Below are 26,800 nucleotides of genomic sequence, written 5' to 3'. Positions count from 1 at the left end.
GTGTTTTTTCTTTATTTTCTAATTTACTATACTTAGGACTTGATAACTTTTCCAAACTGATTTTTTTAAAAGCAATACTGGGGTTTGAACTCAAGACCATACTTGTGCTGGTTATGTGCTCTACCTTAAGCCATGCGCAGTCTTTTTTACTTTATTTTTCGAATAGGGTTTCATGTTTATGTCTGGGCCTTCCAAGGCTGCAGTCCTTGGATGACAGGCAGGCACACTTTAGTGTGCCTAGCTTTTAACTGGTTCAGATGGGGTATGATAAACTATTTGCCTAAATTGATCTCAATCCTTGACCTTCCTAATCTCTGCCTCTCAAGCAGCTAGGATTACAGGACTGAGCCACCAGGCCTGGTGTTTTTTTTTTTTTTTCTCTCTCTCTCTCTCTCTCTAATCCTCTTTGAATATAATGCCTATCTTTATTTTTGAAAATTCTAATGAGATGTATGTTGAACTGCCCTATTCCATGTTTTTAAACTATATTCTTACGTTTCCATTGTATTATCTTCCTGTCCTTATGGCTTTTAAAAAATACTTTTTGTTTTCTTATGTTTGTCCTGTTATCACTCTGGTATCTTTTTACAGTCTTATCCAAATTGTCCTATAATTCTCACATAATGGAGTTTTTTTTAAGTAATGGATAATTTTTTAGTCTCATTTCCCTTCTGTAAGAGGCATGTTTTCTGTGACAGTTCAGTGAGTACTGTTATAAAAATGGCCCTCCAGGACAATTTCATGGTGGCTTCCTGTAGAGCTAGGGAGTTCATTATATTTACCACTTAAGTCATTTTTAGACCTGGGTTTCTATCTAGATCACAGGTTAGGTAGGACATACATACAGACCTATGCCAGAGATTTTGAGTTTGTTTTTTTTTTCCTTCAGTAACAAAGTTCCTTGCATATTAACAAGCTAGCTGGCAGTTTCATCCTTTCAACAATGACAGGGAAGTGTCTAAGGCTCCAAATCTTGGGAAGAACACTGGTCTCCCCAAAACACCACCCAATGCTGACCCAAGGCATCTGGATAGGAGTCCCCCAGCCCTGAGCCCCATCTGCTCTGAAGTCTATGGGAGCCTCGAGTCTCAGCATTCGTGCTGGTTGATTTCTTACTAATGGCTCTTGGGACCTTTGTACTTCTTTCTTTTGAGCTTGACTTCACACCTTAAACATATCATACTGAACCTAGCACTCTGTATGGTTAAAATGGTACAGGGGACTAGATGTAGTCACCACGGTTGGCCATATTTACACGTCTTTTTTTTTTTCTTTTTGGTGAGAGATAATCCATTTTTACCTAATTAGCTAGGCAGTTAGCAAATGTGTTTTCACTATACAGTAGCTTCTGCTAAAGTTTCACTGTATGTGCGTTAACTGAGGGATGGGTGGAACCCACCCAAGCAGAACCACACGTAAGCTGGAGGAACAATGCCTCAGCAAAGGGAGGGCAGCTGTGGTGGGATGGGAAGTGCAAGGCACATTTCCCTTAGCAGCAGTGTGCCAGGCCGGGCTGTCCCTGCTGTCTCTACACATTTGGTGTGGCTGCTCTATACAGCATGGATAGACATCCTCATTCAAAAGCTGGTTTGGTACCTCGACTGAAAGCGTGACTGGCAGCCTTGTATGCACCAAGAATAAAGAAAGTAGCGCTTGCATGTGGCTTTCTGAGGAGCCAGTGTAGGACTGAAGGTTGCTTGATGAGCCAATAAGTGCCTGCTAGCACCACAATGGGAATTTTCCTATCAGTTTGCCTGGATGTGAGGCAGAAGGGGCAAACAGAGGGCAAGGATTAAGAGGCTGTCAACAATCAGACAATAACAACGGAGTCAGCTTCTTGATTCTCTACTAGTGTTATCTTCCTAACAATGTGTTAACTGGACCCAGTGGCTCACACCTGTAATCCTTGTTACTCAGGATGCAATTCAAAGGAGGAGGATCACCATTCAAAGTCAGCCAGGACAGAAAAGTTCCTAAGACCTCACCTCCAAAGTAGCCAGCAAAATGCCAGACTAGAGGTATGGCTGGAGTGGCAGAGCATCAGCTGTAAGTAAGCCAAATAAGAACACAAGGCCCTGAGTTGAAGCACTGGCATGTGTATGTGCATAAATATACACACATGCATGCATACACACAAGTATAGCCAGAAGTGGCTGACTTATGCTGGGTTGGATTTGTGTGGAAAAACTTTGCAGCACTACAGATAGTAGTCATGTCAGTGGTACCTCAGGAAGTGGCTGCACCAGGATTGAGATAGCAGTAGGGTTGCTGAAATAGTACGAGGAAGTGGAACTAACTTATCACCATGGTGTGATCAATATTTGTCCTATTTAACACCAAGCACTAAGGAGTCACCAGATCATAAACAGAACTTGGTTATTACGGAGTGCTCAATCATTGTGAATGCTCTCCTCCTGACAATGAAGTAAGGAGACTGGGTCTATGCTTTTCCAAATAATTGACCCTTGATTTCTCCTGGTTGTTTCCCTAGATGGTTTGTTTGTATTTAACTTCTGTTAGGTTTAAGTGTCCTACACTTCCTTAAGTGTCCTACACTTCCACGCACCAGGTTCTGGCCTATATAAGCTTTGTGTTAGTTGCATTCAGGGCTGCTGGTCTTTGAGACAAGAGTCCACCAGCAGTCCTCCAGCTCTCCAATAAAGACTTATAATTTGGCCTTTTAAGTGGTGGCTTTTTTGTTTCTCACAACTTAGTTTCCTTATAACAACATAAAGAAGCTATTTTCAGCATGTAAACATTTCAAATTCACTTCTGTTCTGAATTATAGACACCAAATGGCATACTAGCATAAACAGATGATGGCACAGCTCCTCCAGCTTCTATGTGGTGATTTCATAGAGAAACTATTGTTTATTTCACTAAAGCCTGCTTGAAATTAGTCAGTTTGAAAGCCAAACAACTCATACTCACTGAGGACAGTGTATGTTATAACTAATGCTTTTAAATTACCTTACAAAGAAAAAGAAAAAAAAAACTTCATCTCTTTAATTCAGAAAAAAAATGTTAAGAATCAAACCATGCACTGTCTTTGCATCTTACATCAAATTATAGTTCTTATGAGACAGAGCTAAAAACAGTATAAGATGCCTATAAGCACTTATAAATACTATTACAAATGAATTAATGGAAAAGAAAATAATCAAAAGTTTCTGGCAAATTAATAGGTATAAAGCTTGTATTAGATTACACAGCAGTTCTATTCAGAAGACAATTATATTAAATAGTAATAACTTTTCTCTTCTTTACAAAGGCTTTAACAAGTGACAGTCCACACAGACGAATATATGCTCAACTCCATAGTAACCTATATTACTATATTAAGCATATATTCGCTGAATATATGCTTCAATCCATAGTAACCTATATTACTCCTACCCAGCTATGCCTGTACACGCTGCAACTAGGACCAGGATGGACATATGATCCAAGCTGGCCCAAGAAGAATGTCTTGGATAAATCCGAACTTGAGAGTCAGACCACCCATCTGGGAAGTTGTTTGAACTGAGGATACAGACTTGAAGACACACAGATGGGTCCTTTGGCCACATGCCTGACAACACAGCAACAGCTGTACTGCAGAAGACAACACTTTTTGAAAGAATGAACTAGAGTTATAGAAAGTGGTGGGGATAAGGCAATATAAAACCCCCCAAAAAAGAAAGTGAGGTTGAGAATCTGCAGATTTTGTTGATGAGAAGAGATTTCCCCATTCCTGATTCCAGCTCTTGAGAGTTTTTGTGAGTTGTTCTGCACTTTCTTTTTTTTTTTTTTGTCAGTCGTGGGGCCTGAACTCTGGGCATGGGCGCTGTCCCTCAGCTCTTCAGCTCAAGGCTAGCGCTCTACCACTTGAGCCCCAGCGCCACTTCCGGCTTTTTTCTTTCTGCTTATGTGGTGCTGAGGAATCGAACCCAGGGCCTCTGGCATGCAAGGCAAGCGCTCTACCACTGAGCCACCTTCCCAGCCCAAGCATTTATTTTCTTATTGAAACTTACTTCTTTAGGTAGTACTGAGTTACTATCTGGGATCCTATCATTTTATCCTGCAGAATTGCTGGAGCATGTCTTACAGTGTAGGTTGGTGATACCTTCAGTATTTAAGAAATTAAGACATTCCTTGACTTGATCATCCTCTCTCAGCCTTTTGAGTGCTAGAATTAGAGTCTCCCTCATTGTGAAAGGATACTTTTGTTCAAGGCCTGGGCTTTTTCCCTGAGTTTCTTTTTGTCAGGGCTAGCACTGTACCACTTGAGCCACAGCTCCATTTCCAGCTTTCTTTTTCTTCTTCCTCCTCCTCCTCTTCTTCCTCCTCCCCCCTCCCCCTTTTTGAGTAGGGTTTTCCTGCCTGGGCTGGCTTTGAACCATGATCCTCATATCTCAGCCTTCTGAATAGCTAGGATTACAGGTGTGAGCTACCAGTGCCTGGCTTTTTTAGCATGTTGGAAAAAAGCCCATGGCCGGGCGCTGGTGGCTCACGCCTGTAATCCTAGCTACTCAGGAGGCTGAGATCTGAGGATCGTGGTTCAAAGCCAGCCCGGGCAGGAGAGACCATGAGACTCCTATCTCCAATAAAAACCACCAGAAAACCGGAAGTGGCGCTGTAGCTCAAGTGGTAGAGCGCTCGCCTTGAGCTGAAGAGCTGAGGGACAGCGCCCAGGCCCAGAGTTCAAGCCCCACGACCGACAAAAAAAAAAAAAAAAAAAAAAAAAGAAAGAAAGAAAGAAAAAAAGCCCATGGCTTTGGCTCTCCAAAGTTTCTGGTGAGAGATCTACTGATAATCTTACTATGAACTCTTTGTATGTTGCACGTTGCTTCTGTCTTTCTGCTTTCAAAAATTTCTTTAAGTCTTCTGCCTCCTTCTCTTTTCCCCTGTGACAAATTCTGCATTGTAGATGTCAGTCTAGTCTGCTTGATGGTGTCCCACGGGTCCCATAGGCTGGGTTTTTTTCTTTTCTCTTTTTTGTTATTACAAAGCTGATGTACAGAGGGTGACATGAGTCAGGTAAAGAGTACATTTCTTTTTGAACTATGTCACCCCTTCCCTTGCTCACTTCCAGTTTTCCCTCCCATCACCACCCACAAGTTGTGTAGTTCATTTGGGTTCAGTTTTTTTCAGTCTGTTTTCTTTCTTCTGTCTTGATAATTACCATTGTCTCTTTTTCTTTGCCAGTATGTGAGCTTGAACTCATGCCTTCTGGCTTTTGGTGGTTAATTGGATATAGGAGTCTCACAAACTTCCTGCTTGAGCTGGTTTTGAACTGCAGTCATTAGATCTTAAGCCTCCTGAGTAGCTAAAAGTCATGAGCCACCAGTGCCTGTCTTGTATTTTGTGTTTTAATTTCTTTTTGTAATTGTGATAGGCTTTCTCTGAGCCAAGAATTAGCCTGAGACATAAACTTAATGTCTTCTTAGATCTATACTAAGAACTGGTGCCTTTCCTGCAGCACTCACTAAGTCAATTTTGTATTTTCCTTGTGTGTGCAGTTACTTTGCAATGTCCTAGTCTGCAGTATCTTGTTCCCATAGTGGGAATGAGGAGGGAGAAGACAACAGGGAGAAGCAGAGGAGGATGGGCTGCTGGCCCTTTAAGTCCTCTGGAAGTTGCTTTAGCCTGAGGATGAAGGGTTTGCTATAGCACAAGGAAGGACAACCACAATTTCATCAGACTCTCCACATCTCTGTGATCAGAAACAATCAGAGGACAAATCCTGATTATGCTGGCCCCCACAAAGTTTAGGTTACTTAACCACTTAAAGGTTTGAGCATAGCTGTATGCCAGGGAACTAGGCTGGGGGTTGTTGCTACTGTGCTAAAAGATGAAATTAGCCAAATTAACCACAATTTACTACACATGCGTTCCTCTGGGATGTTGTAAGACCTCAGTAGAGTCCAGAATTCCAAACTAGTTACATCAGACAGACTGTGTCAGTGCAACTGTCTAGGTGGGGAGGCAGACCCACCATGCTTCTACTCTGTGTCTCCCCAGAATCTGCTCATATATTGTAATTTAATTTCTACTTACAATCATTTGGGTTACCTGGCTTTTTACTACTTTATATCTTTCAATAATATCCATAAAGAGGTTTGTGTATATTTGTACAACAATTTGTAAGATAAACTGCTAGAATAGAACTGCTTGGCATTTTTGATAAAATGACCCAAATAGTCCATCATTTGATATGTCCATTAATCTATGAAAGTTCTTGTTCTGTGGCTAGTTGCAGAATTCTCTTTACTTCCTGTAAGCCTTGCTCAACAGTCTGTGTGTGTACGCGTGCCAAACTCCAGACTTCAAGCTCTCACTTGGCTGTTTTTGCTCATGGCTGGGCTCTACCACACCAACCACACCTCCAGCCTAGTTTTTTTGTAGATTATTTGGTGATGGAATCTTTAGGCCTTTTCTACAATTTCTTCAAATTGTGATCCACACATCTCAGGCTTCTGAGCAGTTTCAGGTGTGAGCCACTAGTGCCCAGCTAAAATCTCCCTTTCTTAAATTAATACAGTAGTCTTTAAATGGTATCTCATTTCCATTTCTTTTCAAAATGCAGCCCAATTAGCTTCTTCTCCTTTAGCCTTCAATGCCATTTCCAAAGTCTGTTGTATATGATCTGGCCATTTCACTCTAACTTTTAGCATCATGACCACCATGATTCCCTAAAGGAGGAGGAGGGAAAAGAGGAGGAGGAACAACTACCAAAAGAGCTGGAGAAGTGAGACAAAGCAGAGTGGGGCTGTAAAACACAAGACTAAAGTTTTTGGAGGAAGGGGATCATCTGTGCTGATTGCTGCTATACACTTCTGACTAACTGCACATAATACTCTCTTGCTTGTTTCCAAAACAGCTGGCATTTCTCCAATCACAGAAGTGCTCACACTTGGCTTTGTTTTGTATTGTAGTCTTGGGGACTAAACACAGGGCCTTGGACATGGTAAGGCTGTGCTCTCTCACTGAGCTATGCCCCAAGCCATTGTTTAATACAGAGATAGTAAATATGATATCTTAGAGATTTTTTTATTCTAGTCAACTATCAGGTCTATGCATTATTGTTATGCATTTCAATGATGAACTCAAAACGCACTTTATAAAAATCTATGTATAACTTAATCACAGATACTCACAAGTGTAAATCCACAAGGATCTTACAAAATTTTTGGAGGAAACAGAAATTTTCATTCATAATCTAAAGGAGGTAGAGAGGCACGCCTGTTGCGCTGAGGGAGACCTGTGGAGTTGGAGGTCCCTTCTTGGAAGAGATATTTAACAAAGAAAAGAACAAGCAGTCGGAAAGTAGAGGCTTGAGGTTTGAGCAGAATAATACAGATTTACTAACAGTAACAAAACGTTAATATTTCTTCACTGTGGCAAGGTAGATGTTACACTTATTTGTGCCTAATAAGTGGGAACCCTCAAACTCTTCACTTAGGCAACCACTGTACTATGAAATGCTATTTATATACCATTTATCACATCCCTGTTGTCCTTATGATTTTAGTTTTTTTTTTTTTTTTTTTTTTTGTCAGTCATGGGGCTTGAACTCTGGGTCTGGATGCTGTCCTTGAGTTCTTCAGCTCAAGGCAAATGCTCTACCACTTTAGTCACAGCACCACTTCTGATTTTCTGGTGGTTAATTAGAGGTAATAGTCTCACAGACTTTCCTGCTTGGGCTAGTTTTGAACCGTAATCTTCAGATCTCAGCCTCCTGTGTGGCTAGGATTACAGGCATGAGCCACTGGTACCTGGCTTTAGTTTTCTTCTTTATGTCTCTCAACAATTATGAAATTTTTCTTCTGCTGCAGTTTGGGGAAAAGTTCTAGTTTTCTTTTTAACATCGGTATTTCAGAACTAGGTGAGCAGTTCAGTGATACACAGAGTGCTAGTATCCATGTATCCTAGTACCCAATTCCCCAGTATTGAAAAAATATATCAACAGTTTCATATGGAGAAAACGAGGGAGGGAAAGCTAATTGAAAATCTTCTGGGGATGGGTTATAGCTCAGTAGTACAGCTTATACTTAGCACATAGAATACTCCCAGATCAATCCTTTTACACACATGTGGGCATGGATGCAGGCACGTGCGCGTGTGTGTGCGCGCGCACACACACACACACACACACAAAGAGGAGATAGAGGGAAGGAGGGAGGGGGGAGAAATAGCAGGAGGGGGGGGAGAGAAAAAGAGGAAGAGAGGGGAAGGGAGGGAGAAAGAGACAGAACCCCCACATATCTGGTAAAAACTAAAACTAAGATTCTTCTTAAAAATAAAAATACAGCATAAGAAATGCAGTTAACGTTAGTCTTTCCTTTTCCTGGACACAAAAAGATTCCAAGGGAAATGAAAATGATATCATCATCCATCTGTAATGAGGAAAAAATGAGGCTATGACAAACACTCTGTTTTGATTTATTAAACCTCAAGTGAATGTCTCTTTATCCACCACCATGAGTGATGGGTTTCATGAGTTGCCAAGGTCTTCTTTTTCATTAAATACCTTTGTAAATACTGTGGTCACCCTGGTTTATAGCCATCTATTTCAGACAGTATATCAGTGGAAAAGAATCCTCATTCCCAGTCAATGCTAAAACTACCATATGTGCAATTCTCTCATCAATCTCATGCTAAGCATAGGTTTCAGGAGATTCAGGAGGAAAATTACAGGGAAAAGAACATTCTGGAGGCCATGGCTATGGCTGCCTGTTTTCAAAGCTAGAATACCACATTATATAATGCCTGAGAGAATCAACCTAAGAAATCTCTAAAGATCTTATGTTAACGCTTAGAAATCTGAGTCCCAGCTAGATATAGTGGATCATACTTGTGGCTATAGCTACATGGGAAAAACAGATGTGGAGGATTGTGGTTCAAGACCAGCCTGGAGGAGATACAAAAGAAAAAAAAGATTGATACCTCCATTCCCATTTCAACACATAAAGACCTGAGCACGGTGGTACGTACCTGTATCACCAACTGTGTGTAAGATGTAAATAGAAGGATCATAATCTAGGCCAGTCTGGGCATAAATTTGAGACCTGTTTGGAAAAATAACTGAAGAGGGCTGGGTGCATGGCTCAAGTGGTAGAGTCCCCTGCCTAGCAAGCACAAAACCCTGAATTAAATTCAGTGCTGCCTGCCCCTCAATAAAAGTATGAATCCCAAAGGAGGCATATGACTCATCCAGGCTTGGCTGAGGCAGTAAGTAACCTGGCCAGGGTCTGAGCCAGGTCCTCATAGCAGCTATATGTCATTGAATCTCTCCAGGTAATGAGCAATCTGTTTTTCAACTGAAATCAGTAGATTTATAGGAATATGAAGGAGAGAGTAGGCATTGCTAATGTGCTTTTTCGTGCGTGTTGGGGAAAGAAAGAAATGCGGACCAGAAGCTTTACCTTGAGTGCTACAGGAAAAGGAAATCAGAATACTTGGGGTTCCTTGTCTGTGTTTTCATTTATCAGCAAGTTAAGTTTGTCATTCAGCTGCTGTAATGCTTCAGTTTTCCTCCACTGTAGAGTGGAGGATAATTATAATGAAATTTGGTTGGAGAATTTGAGAACACATGTAGTGTTTAGCCATGATCCACCTGCCTCAGCCTCCCCAGTGCTGGGATTACAGGTATATACAACCACATTCAGCCTTTAATATTTTATTTTTATTTTTTGTTGGTTGTGGGCCTTGAACTCTGGAGTTGGGTGCTGTCCCTCAGCTCTTCAGCTCAAGGCTACTGCTCTACCACTAGAGCCACAGTGCCACTTCTGTTCCCCCCCACCCAGTGGTTAATTGGAGATAAGAGTCTCATGAGAGCCGGGGCTCAGTGGGTCACACCTGTAATCCTAGCTACTCAGGACGCTGAGATCTGAGGATCAAGATTCAAAGCCAGCCTAGGCAGGAAAATCCATGAGACTCTTATCTCCAATAAACCACCAGAAAACTGGAAGTGGTGCTGTGGCTCAAGTGGTAGAGTACTCACCTTGAGCTGAAGAGCTGAGGGACAGCGCTCAGGCCTAGAGTTCAAGCTCCATGACCAACCAAAAAAAAAAAAAAAAAAAAAGAGTCTATGGATTTTCCTGCCTGAGCTGGCTTTGAACTGTGGTCCTGAGAGCTCAGGCTCCTGAGTAGCTATGATTACAGGCGTGAGCCACCTGCTCCCAGCGCAGCCTTAATTTTTTTTTTTTTTTTTTTTGTCAGACATGGAGCCTGAACTCTGGGGCCTGGGCGCTGTCCCTCAGCTCTTCAGCTCAAGGCTAGTGCTCTACCACTTGAGCCATAGCACCACTTCCTGCTTTTTCTACTTATGTGGTGCTGAGGAAATGAACCCAGGGCCTCATGTATGCAAGGCAAGTACTCTACCACTGAGCCACCTTCCCAACCCAGTTCTTTGTTGTTGTTGTTGGTTGTGGAGCTTGAACTCTGGGCCTGGGCACTTTCCCTGTGCTCTTCAGCTTCAGGCAAGCCTCTACCGCTTGAGCCACAGCACCACTTCCAGTTTTCTAGTGGTTTATTGGAGATAAGAGTCTCATGACTTTCTTGCCCAGGCTGGCTTTGAACCTCAATCCTAAGATCTCAGTCTCCTGAGTAGCTAAGATTACAAGTGTGAGCACCAGTGCCTGGCTGCCTTTAATATTTTTAAAAATTATTTTATAATCTTTAAGTAGTTGTACAAACGGAATTGCCATTTTACAAAGCAGTTTATGAATACAGTGTATCTTGATCAGTGTCACCCCTAATTAAAAAAAATTAATCCCAAATCAGCCTGCCTGTAACTTTACTGATTCTAATCTGTAGAGCACAAAACAGAACAACTCCACAGTCTGCTTTCCTGTCTGCAGTCTGCTTTGTCTTCCTCCTCAGTTCCTTCACATTTTCTGTATGGCTCAGGGACTACCCACCATGCGCCAGACCCTCTTCTCTCACAAGTCAAGGGCCAGGTGTACCTTTGGGCACCTTTTCTGTTTTATTGCCTATTGTTTATCCTTCTTTCATTATCAAAGTGTCAGTTACTGTAGCTTTTTATGCTAAGAGTTGATATTTGGGATAGAAAGTCACTCTTATTCAGAAACATCTTGGTTTTTCTTTGGTCTTTGCATTTCCATATACATGTTAGAATACAAGTGTGCATGTGCACACATGCATGCCACATACATGTGCATTCCACATGCATGTACATATGTGTAGTAGGTATATATACCACTACCTATATAAACTGTAGGATTTAAATGAGATTTTATCAACTCTAAAGATGCAACAATGAATGTTCCTTCTCCTGGGTATAGTTATTTTCTCCTCATCAACATAAGCAGTTTCACTCAAAATCCTTTTTTATTAATTAGCCAGGTGCTGGTGACGCATATCTGCAATCCTCGCTACACTGGAGGCTCAGAAATAAAGATTGCGGTTCGAAGCCAACCTGGGCAGGAAAAATCTGTGAGACTTTTATCTCCAATTAACCACAAAAAGCGGGAAGTGGAACTGTGGCTCAAGTGGAAGAGTGCTAGCTTTGAGCACAAAAGCTCAGGAACAATGTTCAGGCCTTGAGTTCAAGCCCCAAGACTGGAACATGTACACACATACACACACACACGCATGCACGCACACACACACATACACACACACGTTATAAATTTATCTCAGAATAGCTTACTCATTTTTAATGGTTATTTCTAAATATGTCATATATTTTTAAAAATGAATGATATTCAAAAAATATCTCTTCCTTGATTTTATTCTTTCACTATGTAAAATATCATTTTATATGTTAATTGTATCTCCAGAAAATTCTAAAGATGATTTTAATAATTCAATAGAAAATTCTTTCATATTTTCTATATACAATCTAGAAATAACAGATTTTCCTTATTCCTTTTCCTTCCACTGCATTGGCCTTTAGTGACCCAGAAAGATATAACCTGCAGTATTTTATCACACAGTATTTGTTGTGAGAGCTTGAGATGTACTTATGAATCATATATACAAGTCAATGGTTTTTAGTATATTCATAGTTGGAAACAATCACTGTAAATGGCAACTTAAAAGCTGCTTTTGCTAAGTCTGAATTAACTGAAAACTACATACTCATGCCTCCTCTTCTCCTTCTGAATCTGTTCTCTTTGATCTGAACCATTCTTTGCCCCAGGTAGTTTAACTACGTTGGGCTTTAGGAAGGACAGGATTCATATATACTCAAAAAAGAAGGCAAACTGTCTCTCAAACAAACAATGCCATATTCTTATCATCTTATAAAAAAAATGGCCAAAGCTTAGGAGACCACCTACCAGAAACTTGTTCCTGTTCAATTCCAGTGGTAAAGTGATAACATCTCTGGAATTCTTCCAGAGTCAAACATTGAAATATTGATTAACCAGGACATGCTCTGGTCAGACCTTTTGAACTATGAATTATTCACTTCTTCTATTTCTTTCAATTATTCCCTTCTTTTAATGCTTCCTTTACTTAAAATTTAAGATTTTCTTCCAATACTCTAAGACAGTGTTGGCATCACTGAGTTGCTATCTTCCTGATACAGATGTATCATTACTTAAAATATTTTCTTTTCTATGCTGGGGATCAGTTCCTGAATTGCACTCACATTAGGCAAACACTATGCAATATATTCCCAGCCTCTGCCCCCTATTTTTAAAACATTCTGATCACCCAGAAAAGAAACCATATTATTCAGTAACAGTTCTTCCCATCCTTCAACCCCTTCACCTCAGGCAACTGCCGATGTACTGGGGCAATATAAAGGGACAGAGACCAGCGCAACAGATAGAGTGCCCACAAATAAAATCCGCGCATTGATGGACAATTCATTTTTGACAAAGGTACCAAAACATACCCCAAGGCAAAAGGCCACAAATACTCTAGATCTGGGCCCAGTGATCTTCTCTCCTTATTAATGATTTTAAGATGATTTGTATGTGATATGGTTTTTGGGTTACTTCTATGAAAAGGGGAAATCATCTAATTTCCCACTACTGGATATACAAAACTAGAAGTTTTAACTATTTACCTTAAATTTTATGTAATTTGTGAGGACTCTCCTCTAAAAAACCCCTACCCCCGGGGGTTTATATCTAACAAAAGAAAAACTCAATCTGGGGCACAAGGTAAAAATACTGTCCTCAAGTGGTACCTACAATAAATTCCAAGGTCCTTGCAGATAGAAAGCTGTGGTACTGGTGCTACTTGCTCTGGTCCTTTTGGTAACCTACATAATACTCCTCTAGAGCACTGTCTTAGCCAAGTGTGAGGATATCATTATGCCTGCAATAATAAAATGGGTAGGAGAAAGTGTAATACCAGCGTTTTCCATGTACTTGGTGTGGCTAAAGTAGCTCTGCAAAAGGGCTCATGTAACCATCCATTAAACCACAAGTTTCCAGAGAAGTGGCCTCAAAAATTGCAAAATTTGGCTTTCTCCAACTTGTTAGTCTCACAAGGTAATTATTGTTATTTCCCTATGCTATTGCTTTAAGAGTGCTTCTGGTGTTTATTGTTTATATTCTTGTTATAAAAAGCTAAAAACATTATAAAGAAAATAAAACAAAACACAAACTACATTCCTTCTAATTCCATCATACAGGGATAACTACTATTAGTTGTTTTTGGTAATTTCTTCCAGTTTGCTCACCAGTAAGATGCTAAATCACGTATCAAAAGAAGGCATGATCATAATGTATATACAGGTTGGAATATCTTTTTTCCTCTGGGTATTCTAGGGTCAATTTTGCATGGTAGATTAAATTCTTTTTTTTTCTTTGTTAAGTCCATGTTGTAGTACTTCAAAGTACTTCCATGGATGGACATTTTTGCACAGAAAGATGAATTTCTATAATAGATATCTAGGCTGGGTGCCAGTGGCTCTTGCCTGTAATCCTAGTTACACAGGAGGCTGAGACCTAAGGACTGTGGTTCAAAGCCAGCCCAGGCAGGAAAGTCCATGAGACTCTTATCTCCAATTCACCACCAGAAAACTGGAAGTGGCACTGTGACTCAAGTGATAGAGCACTTGCTTAGTGCTGAAGAGCGCAGGGACAGAGCCCAGGCCCAGAGTTCAAACCCCAGGACTGACAAAAATAAATTAAAAAATATATAATAGATATCTAGAAGTGAAGGGTGGGGATAGACAGTATAGCTATTGTTAGACTGTACACAAAAATATGGTAGCTTCTGTTTGCTCCCCAGACTGCCCAATAGGCATGTCATCAACATCCGTCCCCTCTCCCCCAACAGAATACATGTTTCAAATCAGGCTGTGATTTTTGATTGGCAGTGGTCTTCAAGCCTATGTTGGAGCTATTTGGGCAATCTAATTCTACGCCCAAACTTGTGTAATCAATACTTGACTCTGGCAATAATAATGCAACCTGTTATAACGTATATTTCTTGACTTTTACTGAGTCTAAGAAACTACTGTCTTCTCTTTACTCACCACTGACACCTCCTCTTCTGTGAACTGTTTTGGCCCATTTGTGGGTGGGTTGCTCATTTTTTTTTGTCTTGTCTGGTAATGCTCTTTTATTGAGAACAATTCAATCCCTTTCAGAATTTTAAAAGCATTTATTTACCATCTTGTTTGCAGAGCTGCTGTTCAGCAGTCTGAAGTCAGTGTACTCCATGAATTGATGACTTATTTTCATCAATGCAAGTATCTAGGATGATTTATCCCCAGGTCTCCTACATTTCAAAATTAGGTGCCTTGCTGTCAGTCAGGGCTCATCTGTTATGCTCAACAGCCTCTTTCCTCCTTGTTCTTCAGTCCTGTGACATTCCTCTGAATTTTTTTCTTTATTGACTTGGACAGACAATTTTCTCCGTTTCTCTCCCTGGAACTCCTGACAAGATACTGAACTTCTCTTTGTTCTCTCATTGTACCTGCTTTGTTTTTCATCTACTTTTCTTTTCATTTGGTCCTGGAACTCCTGACAAGATACTGAACTCTTCTCTTTGTTCTCTCATTGTACCTGCTTTGTTTTTCATCTACTTTTCTTTTCATTTGGTCCTATTTTTTAGAAGGCTGTCTTACTTTTATTTCCCAATATAACTACTGAGTTTCTTATGTGTGTTAGCAAAATTTTAATCTCCAAAGTTGTCCCCGGACACACACACACACACACACACACACACACACACACACACACACACACACACACACACACACACACACACACACACACACACACACACACACACACACACACACACACACACACACACACACACACACACACACACACACACACACACACACACACACGTCTTAATCTCTGATGTTAGACTCTTCTTAAATGTTTAGTAACCCTGAACTACCTACTTCTAAGAATTTAAGATTAAATAACCGAAAGCTTTGAAAATGCAGATGAAACTTATGTGGTTTGTGCTTGAAGTTGGGTTGCATTTACAGCTAGGTTTTGGACATGGTAGCTTTCTGTTCTGCAAGCCACTCATGTCACTACCCATCCTCTTGAATGAAGTGGATGCACTTGTGGATATCAGTGTTGCATATTCCGTGAGCAAATAATGGATACGTCAGTTAGACTGGGTCCTCTTCTTAATCCTCAGAAGTAGTTTTCCATCCAACCTCACAGATCTGGAATTCCCAAGCCTAGAAGACCCATTTCCCACATAGTTAGGCCATGGATATTCCTTCATATGGCACTGCCTTCAGTCTAAGGAATTTCTTAAAATTACATGTTCTAAGAGTACTAGTTATTACTTTGCAGAACAGTTCTATATTTTGAAAAGTTTCCATTACGTTTAGGAATTTGGGTGGTCTATCATGTAAAACCATCATCTTAAGTTGGTCTATCCAGGTCATTTTAAGATTTGGTGAAAACAAATATTTAGCTCTTCTTTGACAAGTAATCTGGACCCTGGAAGTAGAATTGAGTTTTAAAACAGTTCTTAGTCATAAATCTAATGATAGGCATCAAGTTAGTTGCTTTCCTTATATTATTCTTTCATATCTCCCCAAACTTGAAAGGTCAATACTGTGTAGACAGAAGAATAACTGTCAGTGAGAAGCACTGGGCAACTGATTCAAGGGCGCCCACAGGCAGCAGAGCTGGGTTTGGAATCCTGCCCTATCTCTCATTTGCCCATGAACAGATGAAGAAGCTTGAGGCGGAAGTAGGCAACTAAGTTTCTAGATTAACAAGGCAATTAAGAGCTGTACATGTCCCTTGTAGGATTTCTTTTTATGACTTAGTGATCAAAAGTTACATACTTTCCAAAAGCGGTAATATGTAACCAGTTTTTGTTTACAGCACTGTGTGTGAAGGTGGGAGGCAGATGGACAAGAGAGGAACAGGAAATTTAAGTAATGATAATCTAGTTTAGAAGAGATTATCGATAGACTACAGTCTCTTGTCCAACAAGAACATCATCCCTGAAGTTTGATAAAGCTAAAGAGAAAAGCTGGCTGGTGTGAACTTGAGATTGTTCATGCAAACAGCCTGGAAAACCACAGATTTCTTAAGCTCATTTCTTTGACTCTAGCTCTGCCTTTTCAGCCTAAAAGGAAATGCTCCCTCCCCCAGCTCTCGCTGATGTTTTCCACTTTTCCTGTGATTAAAAAAAAAAAAAAAAATTTCCCTTGGTAACCATTTTCCCTAGTTATTTTCTTGGCTAATTTTCTTCATGAAGAACCGAAAGGCACTTATCCCCAAGGGAAAGCAGTTATTTTAGATGTTACTAAGAAGTCAGCTAACATTTTTCAACATTTTCTTCTGTTCTTTGTTTTTAAAGAAAGCTCTGATTTTCTTTCATTTTCAACTGGAGACTTAAATGACACCAAGCAAAGACTACTTAGTTTAGCTTTCCAGGTAAAAAAGTTTTAAATTTTCAGTTTCTACTAAAGCATGTGGAATGGTTTTAATATATGGGTATTTTATGTGCAACTGTGTTTAATCCTTGAGAAAATAAGCTCTTTACTGATAATTTTTTTAAAGTTCAAAGTGTTGTTATTCTGTTTACTTGTTTTTATTTTTCAGGATGATTATCTCCCAAGTATTTTAAACTTTTCAGAACTAGGATTATCTTAATGTTTAGACAGAATTATATGATAAGTAGAAGTAAAAAGTGGCTTGGAATGTTTTTTTTTCAAGTTTTAAGTCCTAAAACATAAATATTAATTAAAAGCATGTTTCATTTTAAGCTTGTTGGATGGATTGAAGGATAAGAGACAGATCATGACTTCATGTAAGTTTAAGATTCTAGATGTTTTAAAGCTTATTTAGGACAATTGGTGAAAAAGCTTTAAGTGAGAAATAGTAAGTTCATGAGTTTATAGATGATTATTGAATGTTGACATGAATAAAAAAGTACCAAAAAGACAAAAACTACTTGATAAATATGGCATTGTGATAAGTGTCATAAAATTTTTCATCTATAAACATATCCATGCAGTTATAAAATTACTAATTAAATATTAAGTATCAAGTGAAAAATCTGTAAGTCACTAAAAAAGTCCATTGTAAACTTAGTATTAAAGGGCTATTTCATAAAATGCATTTAAATGTATTAATGAGCCTGGATGCTGGTTTTGTCAAGATCAGGACAGCTCTGCCAACCTCTGCACTTATCTGTTTAGGTTTCTGGATAAACTTGAATCAGTCTGGGAAAGGAGACAGACTGAAAGAGGGCCGAGGGTGAGGATCTTGGGAGGGTGAGGGTATTCTGAACACAGCAGGCACTCTTTCTCCTAAGCATTCACATAGGCAAGGCTCAGGGACAAAGAGGATTCCTAAGACTCATGGGAGTTTATCTCCAAAGCCCTGATATCCAGGACCTGACTTTTAACATGTGTTACCCATCATAGCATGGTGGTTGTGGTGGTTGAGGGGTCTCCACAGATGAATGGCAATACAGACCATTCATGTTGAGTGTTCATCAGAGCCCATCCTGCCCCATAGCTCTACTTCTCATATTTCCTTCCCTTGAGGTTACTTTTCATTCTTTCCAACAAGCTACCTTTCTCTGACTCAACCTTTTCAATTTCAGGTGCCAAAAAGCTAATGGATTTGCTCCTTTATGTGTTGCATGCTCACTTTTTTTCTGAAACTAAAGTAGATCTTGGGGTTGTTAAAATATAGTCTAATTGCAGTGACTAAAAGTAATAATATTGAAATGAGTAAAGTGTTTAGACCTAGAGAAATGCTACTGAAATGGCTGGAGTAATAATATAAATGCATCCTGAGCAAAAGTTTGGTGCTGAAGTTGACATAAAGATATCTCAGAGATTGCTAGCTGTCAAACTAAGGTGATGTGGGGACATGTCCACACAGATAAAACCAGGGAGAGCCTGACTTAGAAGAGGGTGATTTGACTGGATAAAAAAGGACTACTGAAGAGCGCTAGTCTTGAGCTGAAGAGCTGAGGGACAGCACCCAGGCCCAGAGTTCAAGCCCCATGACTGGCCAAAAACAAAACAAAAAAAAGGACTACTGAGATTCAAGAGAACAAAGTGAACATCTTGATGTCTTCTTGTCCTCCTCTCTCCAAACACTGATAAATAACAGAAGATTATTTTATAAATTAATACGTAACTATGTACCTGACCTGGGAAATATGGTGAGCTTTTTGGTGAGATAGTAACTGAGATGGGAATGTGTTAAAGGGGGGAAACACTGAATAAGCATGAGAGAAAACAGAGTAAGGACAGCTTGTGTGAGAAAGAAGTTCCTAAGTTAAAAATCTCAAGAAGGAGCCAGGTGCCAGTGGCTCACTCCTGTAATCCTAGCTACTCAGGAGGCTGAGATCGGAGGATCGCAGCTCAAAGCCATCCCAGGCAGGAATATCCATGACACTCTTATCTCCAATTAACCACCTGAAAATCGGAAGTGGAGCTGTGGCTCAAGTGGTAAGTAGAGTGCTTGCCTTGAGCTGAAGAGCTCAGAGATAGCACCCAGGCCCAAAGTTCAAGGCCCACAGCTGACAAAAAAAAAATGTTAAGAAGGGGTGGGGGGCAGGAAATCAAACAACCACCTACTGTTTAGATACATTATAGTAAAATGTGTTCATCTCTCTTGTATCTCCTTTTGACAGTTCTGGGCTTCGAATTCAGGGCCTGTGCTTGTTAGTCAAACACTCTACTGAGCTACATCTCTAGACCTTTTTGCTTGAATTATTTTTCAGATAGATCTTACAGTTTCTATCTAGGTCAGTGTAATACTGCAAATCCTCTTATATATATTCTTCCTTTGTAGCTTGGATTACAGGTATGAACCATCAGGCCTAGCTTGTTATTTGAGATAAGAAATAACTTTTTCAAACTGTGATCACTATTTTCACTTCAGCTAAGATTACAGATGTGAGTCATGACGCCCAGCTCTTAAAACTTCTGATGAAAGATACATTGAAAATTTGAAAAAAAATGCCATAGGAAGAAAAAAAGATTTCTACAAAGGGATGAGAATTATCCCTTTAATTTAATTTGAATTTCAGTCAAATTTCTCATCAACACTAAATATACAGACCAATATATTTGGTCAAAAAGTATTTGAGGAAAATGACTAAAATAATTTTGAAGACGTAATTTTATTTTCAACTATAAAGGACATTTTCAGACATAGGAATCAAGCAGTTACAAACTATAACATTCTCTAAGAGAAAGGGGAATACACACGTGTGTGTGTGTGTGTGTGTGTGTGTGTGTGTGTGTGTGTGTGTGTGTGTGTGTGTGTGTGTGTGTGTGTGTGTGTGTGTGTGTGTGTGTGTGTGTGTGTGTGTGTGTGTGTGTGTGTGTGTGTGTGTGTGTGTGTGTGTGTGTGTGTGTGTGTGTGTGTGTGTGTGTGTGTGTGTGTGTGTATTTCTTCAACAAACAAAAGAAATCTGAGGAAGTTTCCTCTGATGAAAGAAGCCAGATTCATTGGCTTGCTGAAAACATGCAGAAAAACGAGAAAAACAACAGGCCCAGTATTTGGAAGAGGACAGAAACTAGAGAGGTTTAGAAAATATTTTCTTTTGGAACCATCTGTGGATTCCAGTGGAGGTGACTGAGAAACTTAACAGAGCTTTACCACAGACTTATGAGGCAAGAGGAAAACAAAGTAAAAATATGGTCAAGCAAACGGGGAGGTGGTGAAGAGTGGCGCTGGTGAAATCAGCGGGCTGCAAGTTGGACCCAAGATGTGATATTATTGGAGATGTTGAAGCCCAGCTTCAAGTCATTCCATGGAGGACTGGGAGTATCTTAATCTTATGACTGAGCAGATGTAAATCTTTTTTGGATGGGAAATTCATTGTTCTACATCTTGAAGTATTTTCGTAACTTTTTATAGTGTCTGACACTAAGTCAAATATCATCAGACAAATGAAGAGGCAACAAACAATATGGCTGAACACCTAAAGAAGTAACACTATGGAAACAGAAACAGGATACAGAAAACAGCTTTCATATATATACTTTAAAACAAACTGGGTTAATATGTTAAAAATGTAAACTGCAAGATTACGTTTCAGCAAGGAATTGGAAACTTGAAAATGAAGAGATAGAATAAAAGAAACAAGGAAGCCAATGGGTGAATTTAACAACACATAAACTACAGCTAAGGCAAGCAGGAACAAATCAGGTCATTTAAAAGAATAACCAGAGTGGGGCTGTGGCTCAAGTGGTAGAGCGCTAGCCTTGAGCTGAAGAGTTCAGGGACAATACCCAGGCCCAGAGTTCAAGTCCCACGAATGACAAAAAACAAACAATGAATAACCAGGCCAGGCGCTGCTGTCTCACGCCTGTAATCCTAGCTACTCAGGAGGCTGAGATCTGAGGATTGCAGTTCAAAGCCAGCCCAGGCAGGAATATCCACGAGACTCTTATCTCCAATAAACTACCAGAAAACTGGAAGTGGTGCTGTGGCTCAAGTGGGAGAGTGCTAGCCTTCAGATGAAGAGCTCAGAGACAGCACCCAGGCCCAGAGTTCAAGCCCCATGACCAACAAAAAATAAAAAAAAGGGCTGGGAAGGTGGCTCAGTGGTAGAGCGCTTGCCTTGCATGCATGAGGCCCTGGGTTCGATTCCTCAGCACCACATAAGCACAAAGAAAAAAGCCGGAAGTGGCGCTGTGGTTCAGGTGGTAGAGCGCTAGCCTTGAGCTGAAGAGCTGAGGGATAGTGCCCAGGCCCAGAGTTCAGGCCCCACGACTGGACCCCCCCCCAAAAAAAAAAAAAAATAAAATAAAATAAAAAAAAGAATAACCAGAATAAATCATGAAGCTATAAAAGGTCAGAAATTCAAAGAGAAAGCAACACAACAAATACACCCAGGATCCTGTTACACAAAGTCACTGTAGTTCTGAAAAGAGAGGTAAGAGAGGAAAGAACGCACTAGGTAAAGAGACAAGGGATAAAAAATTTCCAAATTCAACGGCCATAAATGCAAAATGTGCTATGAATCCTTATCAGGTCAGAAATGAGAATTGTACTTAAATGTGTCAGAGTAAAACAGCTGAAATCCAAAACAAAGGAAACATCTTAAAAGCAGAAAAAAAGTTACTTTTAAAGGAGAAATAATTGAGACTTGACACTCAATAGAATCAACAGAAATAAAAACAAAATTGGAACAGTGTATTTGTCAACCTAAAATACTACATCAAATAATGTACTTTTAGAATGAAAGTTGTAGATAGCATTTTCAGACAAAAAGAACCAGCCACTCTTCAGTAAACTTGAACAAAAAGAATTACTGAAAATTGAATACCTTTAATTAGAAAAAAAATCCCAGTAGAGAATTCAAGATGTGGGAAGGAATGAGGAGAAATAGAAAGGATAAATGTTCAAGTAAATCTAAACAAGTGGTTCTCAACTGAGGGGCAGGTTACTTTTGGGAATGGATGGTGACATTTTTGGTTGTCACAAATGGGAAGAAAGGGGATAGTGGTGGAGACCAGCGTGCTGTTAATATCCTTCAATACACAGGCCATCTTTCACGGAAAAAGAATGTGGCCCCAAATAGTGATTTCAGCCTGCTGAAGCTGAAAAAGCCTGAATGAAATGAACGTTGGGTATAAGAAAATTTTAATAATCTTTTGAAGTTATAAATCTAAAGAGAACTAAAAAACATGGATCCAGATAGGATGGGGTAACCAGAGTCCAAGTTCATACAATTCTTGCATTATTTTGGGAAAGGGAAAGGTATATTAGACCTTTATATTAGGTCTAATATATTAGACTTTGATAAGTCAAAAATAACATGTATTAATTTTGGCAAAGAACAGAAAAGAAAGTGTATGGGCTGGGAAGGTGGCTCAGTGGTAGAGTGCTTGCCTTGTATGCCTGAGGCCCTGGGTTCGATTCCTCAGCATCACATAAGCAGACAGAAAAAAGCCGGAAGTGGAGCTGTGGCTCAAGTGGTAGAGTGCTAGCCTTGAGCTGAAGAGCTGAGGGACAGCGCCCAGGCCCAGAGTTCAGGCCCCATGACTGGACCCCCCCCCCAAAAAAAAAGAAAAGAAAGTGTATAATTACTAATGGAATAATAAAACATTGAACATTCATTTTAAAGGAAGCAAGAAAATAGAAAAAGTAAAATGATGCAAAAATACATTAAGCAACCCCCTCTCCCAAATCAAACCAAAACAAAAGCAAGCAACTATATTACATTAATATTAGATGACATCTTAAACTGTTTCTTTTAGTGGGTAACAGGTTTGAACTCAAAGCTTCCTACTTTGCAGTGAACCATACCTCTAGCCCTTTTTTTTTTTGATTATTTTACTTAATTTTATTAAGCCAATCCTGAAGGCTGAACTCAGAGTCTGGGTGTGGTCCCTGAGCTTTTTTTGCTCAAAGCTAGTATTCTACTACCTAAGCCACAGCTCCACTACTGACTTTTGGCGAGATTGAGTCTAATGGACTTTCTTGCCCAGGCTGGCTTTCTTACCCAAACCCCAAGTTCAAGGCCCAGGTCTGGCAAAAAAAAAAAAAAAAAAAAAGTAAAACTACCTTAAAATCCTAATAAGTTAAAAAAATTATTTCTATAAATCAGGGTTCTCAACCTACTGATATTTTTTGTGAGAGCAGGTTATCTTGTTCAGTGTCCTTGGCATCTTAACTCTGGAGAACTGTCTTGCCTTTCCCAATTATGACTACTACATTGCTAAGTATCTTCTGGGGGGCGGGGAATCACCCTCATTTGAGAAGCACATGTTTAAATTGTGAGTTGGCACTTTTCTGTCACATATTTTAGATTGTGTGGGCTATGTTACAAGTGTCTGTTTCAGCCAATGAACTCTGTATAGTCCATTATCATAAACCATAAACAAATGAGTATAGCTGTGTTCCAAAGAAACTATTATGTATACTCCTTATGATTTAATATGTCATGAAATAGTCTCTCTTTTCAGCATTGAACTCTGGGCCTTTCCCATGCTTGACAAATGTTCTACCATTGAGTTACATCCCTAGCCCCAACTTTCTTTTTTAACCACTTAAAAACAATGCAGATACATAATCTCCTGACCTCAGGTCTAAACTGGTATCAGGCTCAGAGCCTGGTTCCCAAGGTCCTCCACAGTAGGTGCCTCAGATGACTTTAGACTGTATATTTGGTTCACTTGCATGACTCCACATAACTCCTTTTGTTCAGAAAATAAAGTGGAAGTTCTGTCCAAATACAGGGGTGAAGACAAGTGAAAATAAGTTACTGTAAAACTATGACCACAGCCAAGAAAACGAGCATATTTACCATCCTCCAAAGTTCCCCTGTGACCCCCAATGATTGCCTTCACCTGTTTCTCAGCCACACTGCCATCCTAATCCAGAAGCAGCACTCACATACTTTCCCCATAGAACAGTCTGTATTAACTGTAGTTTCCATGTCCATTTAGGATCAACCTCTCTCTCTCTCTCTCTCTCTCTCTCTCTCTCTCTCTCTCTCTCTCTGTGGGGGGGAAGGAGAGAGAGTGTGTGTGTAAGACAGAGAGATGGATAGATACAGGGGATTAAAGCCAGAGCCTAACACATGCTAGTCAAGTGCTCTGTTTGTGACCTATACTACCAGTCCTTTGAATTTTTTAGTCAAAAGTCATGCTGAGTTGCTCAGGCTGCCCTTGACCTTACCATTCCCATATGTTTCAGCCTCCTAAATAGCTGGGATTACAGACGTATGCCATCATACCCAGCTTAGCTTGTGAAATTTTCTAAAGGGCTAGAATTTGGATTGACTTTGTGACCAATCTATAGGTTAATTTAGGGGAGAATTGAGAATTTAAATTATATACCATATACATGGTATACAATTCCATTTGTAGGAAATCTTATTTCCTTTTTCTCAGCATCATTTTAGGGTTTTAAGGGCTTGTGTTTTACCCAGCTTTTGACAAAAACAAATAATTCACAATTATGGTATTATGAATTATTTATTTTCATCATCTATTTCTGATTGCTATAGCACATAGAAGTAATCTTCATTTTTACAGATATTCTAGCCTGGAACCTTGCTAAAATTTGTTGCTAGTTATAAGAGCTCTTTGGTAGATTCCATATGATTTTCTATATAAATGACTGAGATACTTGTGAATGAAGTCTATTTTACTTCTTCCTTTCCAATTTGGCTGGAGTTTTCTTAGCAAATGCCAGCTTACAATTGTTAAGAATTAAAGTTCTAGTCTCCTTAAATTTTGTAGAAAGATGAAATATATTTGGGTCTGAAAGGGGAAGTCCATACAACTTATTTCTAGAGATGATAAAATGTTTATCTACAATCTGGATGCAATTTATTTCTTGATGTTGTTACTGTACTAGCTCAAAAAATCCAGTGAAGTTTTGAACAGAAGTGTTACACATGCATGTTCTTGCATTTTTCCTGACCTTAGGAAAATATTGTAGTTCACCATTAAGTGTGATGTTATCTTCAAGCTTTTCATAAACAAGTTATTACATGGACAAAATTCCCCTTTATTTCTAGTTCATTGAGGGTTGTCATCAGGATACTGACAGCGAGGGGACCTAAGTGAGGGCCACAGGAAAAGAGCTGCTAGGTGGGCAGCGGGGGAGGGGAAGGGAGTGGGGGTGCACATGGGGAGTTAAACCCTGAAGAAAGCTGTCTTGCCTTCTGATTTTTGATTTCCTGATAGGAATAACTAGGCTAGGAGAATCCTCTGATGACAGTCCCTGAGATAACTGTGGAGGTTTCTCTTTGCCTGCCCATGGTATTCAACTTCACAGGGACTGCATCAGCATGCCTGACTACAATGCTGCGGCACTAAGGGGCTAAATATATACTTCTCACATTTGTTTGCCAGCTTCACCATGAGCAGTGGTCATTCACTGTCCTCAAAACCAGCTGATTAAGACCTCTTCCTATCTTTTGCTTCCTTACACTGATGCTATTGCAAGTTACTTCTGTATGGTACCACCATACAATCATTTATGAAAAGAAAAATTTAAAGCGAGCAATCAAAATAAAAAGGGAAGGGCTGGGGAAAGGGGTTGTGGGTGATATTAGTCACAGGGAACCTTGGTAGATCATCAAAAGCCCATAGCACACTGAGGTGAGTTGACTGAAGCCCAATGGCTAACTTCTGCCCACTGCCTTTTACTATGAATTTTATTAGGACACAGGTCCAGTCACTACACACTGCTTATGGCTGATTTCATGCTACAGTAGGAGAGTTGAATAGTTATAACAGAGAATATGCAGCTCACAGGCCTGAGATATTTACTATCTGGCCATATACAGAATAACTTTGCTCAAAACTGGTCTAGCAACAAAGACATAAAAAAATCCTTTGATTCTGATAGAAACACTCCCAAGTTTGACTTGGTAGTAATATTATATATATCATATCAGTGCTAGTTTATAAAGAGTTCCTACTAAGGCATTTAGGCAGCTAGAAACCAATGTTCAGATATAAAAATTTACTCATCACTAACTTTGAAATTTTGTTTCATTCTAGACATTGGTTGGTGAAAAGAATCAAACATGAAATTTGCATTTTTGTTTTGTTTTGTTCTTATCATTTTTCAAACTGACTTTGGACAAAATGAAAAAACTCCTAAGAAACAAAGGAGGAAAATGTACCACAAAAGATTGAGGAAAAGTTCTTTACTCAACCATAGGTCAAACCAACAACTCGGAACTCAGCAAACAATAACTGTTCCACCAGTAGCAAGACTGCCCATGATCAACTTTGATTACAGTGTGGAGGAAAAGTTTGAATCTTTTCTTAGTTTTCCTGGAGTAGAATCAAGCTATAATGTGCTACCAGGTAAGAAATGGAGAAAGAGGAGGAGAAGGTTGGAGAGGGAAGAGGGAAAGAAAACAAGAATAACTCTGAAGTTAAATCTTCAAAGAAAAAGTCAAGTTCTTGCAGTACCTTTGGTTTAATCTAAACATAAACTTTTAAATAATTAAAAAACCATTTAGTGAGTATACTTATACAACAAAATAATTACTTACTGCTGTATTATAAGATGAAGTTATTTTCTTTGAGCATACTTATTATGCCCATATTTTAAGTACTCACAATCAGAAAACAGATAATATACTTGTAAACCTAAAGTGTTTCTTCATTTATAATGACAGATTATCTGTCCAGATCATATAGAATAGAAATAACAATTTTATGAACACACAGGTCTTAAATATTTTTTCAACTTCAACCACAAATACAGTGAAAGCCAATGAATTTAGAACAAATAACTGACTTTTTAAAGGCTGAAAGACTGGAAATTCTGTCAAAGATTTCACCTAAGTGTTTTGTTGTAGCAATACTAGTATTGCTTTTATTTTTCCAGTCCTTTTTGCTCAGGCTGGCCCAGAACATACTCTTCATACATACACTATAGCTGGG

General features: G+C 39.5%; 2 protein-coding genes across 4 annotated transcripts in view; one reads left to right on the top strand and one right to left on the bottom strand.

Annotated features, from left to right (window-relative positions):
• The window catches only part of Cenpp (centromere protein P), a 185,557-nt gene that overhangs the window by 17,410 nt on the left and 141,347 nt on the right, over positions 1–26,800 (bottom strand). The gene's annotated exons all lie outside the window — the stretch shown is intronic.
• Ecm2 (extracellular matrix protein 2) overlaps positions 1–26,800 on the top strand; it is a 74,600-nt gene that overhangs the window by 23,961 nt on the left and 23,839 nt on the right. For 2 of the 3 annotated variants that reach the window (XM_070033273.1, XM_070033271.1), the window contains exons 1-2: positions 16,470–16,838; positions 25,904–26,215. In XM_070033273.1, coding sequence (XP_069889374.1) covers positions 25,930–26,215 — 286 coding nt within the window. In that variant the 5' untranslated portion in view covers positions 16,470–16,838; positions 25,904–25,929. Of the gene's footprint in view, positions 1–16,469; positions 16,839–25,903; positions 26,216–26,800 lie in introns of those variants that run through there. The other variant, XM_070033272.1, reaches the window with a different exon arrangement.

The sequence above is a fragment of the Dipodomys merriami genome, unplaced genomic scaffold, assembly GCF_024711535.1.
Source record: "Dipodomys merriami isolate MVZ:Mamm:240054 unplaced genomic scaffold, mDipMer1.0.p SCAF_22, whole genome shotgun sequence".
Taxonomy (NCBI): Eukaryota; Metazoa; Chordata; class Mammalia; order Rodentia; family Heteromyidae; genus Dipodomys; species Dipodomys merriami.
This window is presented reverse-complemented; position numbering and strand designations above follow the sequence as displayed.